General features: G+C 39.8%; 4 protein-coding genes across 7 annotated transcripts in view; all 4 read right to left on the reverse strand.

The window, feature by feature from the left end:
- The window catches only part of LOC104804222 (probable thiol methyltransferase 2), a 9,722-nt gene extending 8,820 nt beyond the window's left edge, over window positions 1-902 (reverse strand). The window contains exon 1 of the mRNA XM_019200953.1: window positions 817-902. The gene's annotated coding sequence lies outside the window, so the exon portion shown is untranslated. The remainder of the gene's footprint in view (window positions 1-816) is intronic.
- Window positions 903-936: 34 nt separating this feature from the next.
- LOC104804276 (probable thiol methyltransferase 2) lies at window positions 937-3,246 on the reverse strand. The gene is made up of 8 exons (XM_010528514.2): window positions 3,014-3,246; window positions 2,643-2,773; window positions 2,040-2,126; window positions 1,829-1,929; window positions 1,645-1,744; window positions 1,497-1,543; window positions 1,302-1,380; window positions 937-1,213 (listed from the first exon to the last, which is right to left on the reverse strand). The coding sequence occupies exons 1-8, from the start codon at window positions 3,114-3,116 to the stop codon at window positions 1,157-1,159; spliced, it is 705 nt and encodes a 234-aa protein (XP_010526816.1). The 5' UTR covers window positions 3,117-3,246; the 3' UTR covers window positions 937-1,156.
- Window positions 3,247-4,131: 885 nt separating this feature from the next.
- On the reverse strand, window positions 4,132-6,154 carry LOC104804283. 4 transcript variants are annotated; one of them, XM_010528537.2, is made up of 6 exons: window positions 5,831-6,154; window positions 5,252-5,446; window positions 5,021-5,128; window positions 4,744-4,893; window positions 4,584-4,642; window positions 4,132-4,510 (listed from the first exon to the last, which is right to left on the reverse strand). In XM_010528537.2, the coding sequence occupies exons 1-6, from the start codon at window positions 6,071-6,073 to the stop codon at window positions 4,375-4,377; spliced, it is 891 nt and encodes a 296-aa protein (XP_010526839.1). In that variant the 5' UTR covers window positions 6,074-6,154; the 3' UTR covers window positions 4,132-4,374. The 4 variants fall into 4 exon arrangements, with proteins under 4 accessions (XP_010526839.1, XP_010526847.1, XP_010526828.1 ...); XM_010528545.2 differs by having other exon boundaries at window positions 5,012-5,128; window positions 5,252-5,407; window positions 5,831-6,152; XM_010528526.2 differs by having other exon boundaries at window positions 5,012-5,128; window positions 5,831-6,152.
- A 681-nt stretch (window positions 6,155-6,835) lies between these two features.
- Window positions 6,836-7,157, reverse strand: part of LOC104804303 (outer envelope pore protein 37, chloroplastic) — a 2,564-nt gene continuing 2,242 nt past the window's right edge. The window contains exon 6 of the mRNA XM_010528564.2: window positions 6,836-7,091. Coding sequence (XP_010526866.1) covers window positions 6,960-7,091 — 132 coding nt within the window. The 3' untranslated portion in view covers window positions 6,836-6,959. The remainder of the gene's footprint in view (window positions 7,092-7,157) is intronic.

Genomic DNA, 7,157 nt, shown 5'->3' on the forward strand with positions numbered 1-7,157 from the left:
ATCATCACCAAAAGTTGCAAAATCTGCAGTTATTACGCGAAGAATCGCATCAGTTCGTATATAACTGTCATGTTCCGAGTGACACAACATGAAGTACTTCTCACAGACTTTTGACTCAGATCGAGTTCCACCTGACACGGGCCGTGTCAAATTTCTGTGCAACATGAATTTTTCCTCAGACAATCAACACGGTTCAAGTTAAATCTAACATGGACCGAGTTACATTTCTGTAAAGAAAATTTCGTTTTCGTCATGAAGACTGAGTTCTACTTCACCCGAGTTGAGGTATACCTCACTCACAAATCGAACAACTTTACTGCCAAACACATATGTGTTTTACCGATCCATATTATATCATTTACGAATATTTAACTCCTCCACCATATCCGTAATACATATAACTATGAATCTTTTGAGAGATTAATATTAAACCACATTCATTTACTCTAAAAATACCAACACAGGTGAGGGAAGCATTCAGTCCCCAGGAGCATAGTCGGTCTGATGTCAGCAGACGGTTCTTGACCCCAACCATGTAATGAAGGAGTGCTTCTTGTTACCACGGCACAGGGGGGGCTGATCAATTTGAATCCAAACCTTCTTCGACCAAAACTTGGGCCGACCTGTGGTGGAGAACGAGTCTGACCAGTAGTAACAGTCTTCCCAGACTTTAGTCGAAGGTAACGGTTGTTCAAAGATGGAGCATTGGAATGCTAATGCGTCATCGGATCTAAAGGTCTAATAAGGCAACTCAACAAAAATTATACAATACATGTATCCAACATAGTTATGTATGCATATTTGGACTATCTTTACCTTTTTCTTTTAGCGATCTACGCTGCCCCATTGCCACTGCCACTGCCACCACATCATACCCCTACAAGAACCATGTTTTCTGCAAGACAAGATAATGTCACGAGGGAGGCAGCATGGAGAGACGGGAACTAAAGATTATTAGAAGATAGTAAAGGGCCATGATATCAGCCACATTATCACTTGTCTTCACGTTTTCTCGGCAGTACCCACCGATTACAGAACATCTGAGATAAGGAGAGGTAAAGAAAACGCATGTTTATCGCACGCCATTTTTTTACGGGATACATTCGGCTTTTCTACGCATAACGTAAGAAAAGCTTGTGATATTCATCAGCGGACTTCAAGCGGTGGACTCGATGGAGGATGATTTCTTCCATCTTCCCAGCTTCTCTATTCCCTGAGAATTGATTGTTCCGGATCATAAACGTATACTCAACTCTTTCGGGTTGTCTGCAGATTTCTGAGGCAAAGAGAAAAGGGGTTACCTTGCGTGGTTCTACAGAGAGTTCGTTATCTACGATGGAGACTGCCTCAAAGCCTAAGGGAATCAGGATCTTCTCATAGCTGCATGTTATGATTATGAGTAGCCAAAGACAATTTTAGGTAGTAGACTATTTCTGTGTGATTGTGCTACAAGTTGGATTAACTTGTAAAACATTGCAGAAGGGCTAGAAAATTACTCAGATGCTGATACTACGTATGGCGGCACCCCAAAACGGTCATCTAGCTGCAACAAACACTCCGTCTTTCAATTTTTGACAATCCAATATTAAAAACTATGATAACATGAATGAAACAGAAGAGAGAATGATGTGGGTGGGTAATTACAGGAAAAATCAACGTTACAAGCTCCCCACCGGGCTTTAGAAGCTCCTGCATACGTTTTGCCCATAATGGTCTCCTGTCAGGACTGAGGCCGCAGAAGAATCTGTGGTAATTATCAGAATGCATGCATCTCAGGCGGGGACGTACTTTTTACAGGAACCACGAAACATGTTAAATTTACACATACGTATAATCGAAAATGAGATCAAATGGTTCCGCTGGCTGCCAAGTGAAGAAGTCTCCTTTCAAGAATGAAAAATATTCTGCATTTGGCAATGATGAAAACCTCTGCATCGAGATTAAACAATGCATCAAACTTAAATGCGAAGCCAAGATCTAATGGGCCTGTTTTGGTCACGCCCTTTTTCATTTTCTGACTTGACAAAAACTATCCACACCTTTTTCGATCTCTCAACAGCAGCTTCTGATATATCCAACCCAATGACACGACGTGTAGGGCATGCCATTGCTACCACATCATAACCCTGCAAAAAACATGTTTCTGTATTGGATTTTGAAAAGATAATATTGCAATGTAGTGTTTGAGCAATGGAGAATGACAATCATCACACAACCAAGGATGGCAGTGTCAGAAACATTTTGATGAAGAATAATGCGCCATCCATCGTTACATGTCTGTGAAAGGGTATAGTAAGTCTGTGGATGAGAATGGTTTCAATGACACTCATTGTGATAATCAAGCCGCAACAAATTTTCCCAACAGGTGATTAAGATGTCCATGACAACGCATTTTCATACGCTTAAAGTGCACCATTGCTAATCCACAATAAGCAGAGCAATATGGAGTGTTAGGCAGTGATTCAACAGAGCAATACTTTGGAACAACATCCAAGAACTGTTATCCATGGCAAATTCTAACCAAATTCCGAGCCTTGAGGTGCTCAAAGATGGGAAATAGGAAGTAAAGGACCACAATCTAACACACAATCTAGGCAAGTAGAATGGAAGAAGATTCAAGGGGAAAGACATTTGATACTCACGGATCCACATGCTGGGATTAAAACCCGGCCATCAGGCAACGAATCCGTCTCGCAAAGATGAGCAACGACGGGAGTAGGTCCTCCCAAATCCCATGGTGTAACTCCCAGTTCCCAGCACTTTTGCCACCCACCTAATTACACAAACGCACAACATAGCATAATCCCTCAAAATGTCCTTGAATCGGACAGAGAACAACAATTTCCGGCAGACAGACAGATGAATTCTCAATCAGAAATTAAACTGGAAAATTCGTTCGACACGTAACATCTCTAGGAATGAAGAAAAGGGCACTCATCTTCTTCACCGATTTCCATTAACTGATCCAAATTGATAGTTTCAGATATGGGGAAACTAGGGTTTAAGCGTATACCAGATGGGTCTTGCGTCACCATTTTTCGCGCGAAAGCGACTTGTTCGGCAAACGTCATCATGATCGCGCCGTCGGCTTCAGGACACCCTTTGAGAATTTCCATGAGTCCACCGGCAAAGAACGGAGAGAGCTTTCCGGCGAAGTGCTTCTACTTTGGACGTCGGAGAGAGGCCGGCGAAAGCAATCGGAAGGGATCATGCAATGCCAGAAGCACTCAGCTCTTCGTGGTTTTTATAGCGGTACCCGCGTCTTTTTATTTTTCTAATATTGTTTTTCTTTTATCGGCTAATTTTGTAATTATATTTTATGAGTCCGTGTTTTCTTTGATGTAAAACTTCATAAAAACTTATAAATTATTTAAAGCATTGAATATAAATACAGAAGTTGTTAGAAAATTTACATGATAAAATATTAATTATTTTTGGTTCAATATTGATTCCTTAGGTATCCCTTGATCCAAAATTTTCAAAGATATCCATTAACTGTTTTATTTACTCAAAAAAACTTCTACTTCAAATTTGTTATAAACAGTTATCAACTATTAATTTTAAATAAAAAATATTATATTTTTGTTATAATTTACATAACCATAAAAATATACATTAGCTTTTATATACATAATTTATATAAAAATATATTATTTATAATATTTCATTCACTATTTTTTAACATGATATTGATGGTTTGGAACAATTAAAATACAAATGAATCACGAATATAACCAAATTTTAATAGTTATAATTATCGATTCAAACAATAAAAAACTAAAATTTGGTTGTTAGTTTTGGTTTGATGTTGATTTTTTGTATACTCCTTTAATTGCCTTAGCCTCAAAGTCCAATTTTGTGGACTTATTTATGTCTACGTTTCATAATTTTATCGCGGAAAATTAAAAAACTTTAAAAAACGTTTAATTGTTTCCATGACACAAAAGTCAACTACTCCAAATTTGTAATAAAAAATCATCAAATATTAATTTTGAGTAAATTATTAAAAATTGCAAATAAATGTATAAATCATTTTTATTAAATTATACGAATAGATATTAATTCTGATTTCTGTTCTCCTTAATTGCATCATCCTAAATATCTAACTTTCGTGGACTTGTCTATTATGTCTACAGTTAACAATTTTCACGACCAATTCAAGAGGTTCGTGACACTTCAAAAACATCATCTAAGACAACATTCTATTACAAAAGTGGGATGCAACCCAAAAAGTTACAAGGAAAAAGAAAAGGACAAAATAATAGGTTGGGGTCTGCAGTCAGTGACTACTAATTTACAAAGGGATCATGTCTTTTCCTCGTTCAAGGTTAAACGAGGAAGAAGATGATGAAGGTTAAACGACCGATCCATCCATCAATCCAAGTAGAAGAGAGTAACAATCTTGCGTACAGATTTGGCCTCTTGACAGGTCTCCATGAGCAGTTTGCTGTCGTGGAAAGCAAAGCAAATCACTTGTTGTACTTGTGATATGATGTCCATGTTACAGAGCCTGCAACATCGACGAGTGAGTCACGCTGGTTTTTTCTATGGTCGTGACCGACAAAGGAGAAGCTGTCACGAACCTGCTGGCCTCTATCAATGGCAAATGATCGTTGTGAGGCTTTTCTATCACGTTTTTCACCTGTGGCACCCGGACAAAAGAGATTCAGATGGATTTCTTCTCAAGACAGATGAATTAGATTTGGAGGAGTTGGGCAAAATCTTTAATCCCCGTTGTCTTACTTTGGACAACAGTTCCTGGCTTTCAGGAGGCTGCTTTTTCAAACTCTGTGGCAAGATCACTGTAAGCAGTTCTGGTTTCTCTGCTCTCAATGCGCCTCTGATAACTGCTGCGTTAGTCCCGGATGCACCCGAGGTATATATATGATTTTTCTGCAATACAAAGCAAAATCATGGGGCAGATTATATGAAACATGAGTGAAAATTTGCATACAAGGCCACAGAAAGAGATGATGGTAGAACAATGCGGGATCAAAATCGAATGTCTCACTGTTATAACCATGGCATAGCTCAGAATCTCGATCAGCTCCTGGTGCATGAAACCCATATTCCGTGTTCCGAAGAAGCCAATGGATCTAGGCCCTTGTTGCTGTATTGCCAGCAGCTCCTGCCAATAACAAACACATGGTTACAACATTGGTTTGTATTGCAAATGCTGCAAAGCAAGAGCTTTATTTCTACAGGCGAAGCTACAACCATTACAGATTTGCCAGAGATTACGGCCGTGTACCTGTATATAATCTACGTCAGGGACGGGTTGCACCTCCGACACCGCAACTGACCTGGATCCTTCAACGAGAGACTGAGCCTGACTCGGGATTCGGATCCCGGTACCTTCATCGGATTCAAGCACACATGACACTTGATCTTCTATATTTCCCTGATCCTCCAAGTCAGATTGATCTCTAACGTGTTCAGGAAAGCACTATATAGCAGAATCTAAAGTGAACAATCCAATATGGAAAACTAAAGTTCTTCGAGAGGCAAAAACAGTGGAACAGAATCTAACCGAAATGGGCAAGTTACCGTTCCCAAGAACCCTAATTGAGTGAATTCTTAGTATACAGATCAATACACTGCTTGCTTTCATAAACTAGTCTGAGTAACATGTAATCCTCCTGTGTGTTTCATCGATTTTGGAAGGAAGGGCATGGACGTAACAGAACAATCTTCAAGAGACAAAACAGCAATTGTTCAAGCGCAACTGAGAACTCGTAACACAGCCCCAAAGAAAAATGTTCGGGACCAGTGGCTATAACGCGTGAGCATAACCAACAGAATCCGGAATGAGCGAGGAATCGAGAATTACCATGGGAGCGGGAGCAGAGGGAGAGGAGGGTGTGTATTTTCGGCGTCCTGGGAAAAGCTCGGCGTGAGAATGAGACTGGGAGGAGGACGAGGAAGAAGAAGCCGAGGAGCAACGGCGGTGGAGATTAGGGAACGTCGATCTGAGGAATGAATGGGAATAATACGAATCTAGCGGAGGAGAAATGAGGGAAGTGGCGAGAGGTAACAAGTGCCTCGGAGGAAGAGCCGAACTCATTTCCCACATTCTCTCTCTCTCTCTCTCTCTCTCCGATGTCGGAGGAATTTCGTCGGGAGGAAGAAGATAACACGCACAGTCACAAAACAGAGGAATAAAAAAAAAGTCCGACAAAAAAATTAATTAAAATTTCATTTTCATTTTTTTATAAATATTACTTGCCAATCGCGAGAGAGAAAATAATTCATTTCGGAGAGTAATTCCTCGTGACGAGTGCCCCCTTTTTCAACTCTTCGGACGATCTAGAGAGAAATAAAACTGAAGGTTTACTTACACATTAAAATAAGCACATATAGTTTTCCATTTGCATTCTGTGATATTATGATGATGCCTTAACCATGAAAAACCGGTCCAATCATTTTAATTAGGGGTGGGCACTTCGGTTCGGGAATTTAGTACCGACCCGATCCGTCCCGAAACCGAACCATACCGAACCGAACCGAATAACGTTTGGTTCTAATTTGGTACACTTTTTATAGAACCGAATGAACCGTTTCCGAACCGAACCGTATGAATACCGAACCAAAATTCGAATATTCCACTAATATATGTGTAAATATTATAGTTCGGTACTTATTTGGTATTCATATAATGGTACCGTTCCGAACCGAACCGATACTAAAACCGAACCGAACCGAACCGTTTAACATTCGGTTCTAGTTTGGTACACTTTTTATAAAACCGAAAATACCGTTCCCGAACCGAACCGCTTGAATACCGAACCGAAACCCGAAACGCCCACCCCTAATTTTAATTGTATAACCGGAAACAGAAAGAAAAAAAGATACAACAAAGCGTACGCAATTTACATATAAAAAACAAAGGAAACATGATTGAGCATTGAGATTTGATCCACCATATTACATATATATATATATATGTGTGTGTAAGTATATTATATGTCCCACCTCTTCTTGACACGGAACATTAAGGTAGAAGACTTGATGTCATCTTGAGGCACTTGAAGCATGAACTGAACTTTCATCTTCAATGGCGATGCCTTCACTTTCCCTGCTTCATCCCCAACCTGCACATATCAACAACACCCCCTCACTTTTTTTTCTCACTAATACTTGCTTTCCCCCCCCCCCCC

This window comes from Tarenaya hassleriana, unplaced genomic scaffold, assembly GCF_000463585.1.
Source record: "Tarenaya hassleriana unplaced genomic scaffold, ASM46358v1 Cleome10, whole genome shotgun sequence".
Taxonomy (NCBI): domain Eukaryota; kingdom Viridiplantae; phylum Streptophyta; class Magnoliopsida; order Brassicales; family Cleomaceae; genus Tarenaya; species Tarenaya hassleriana.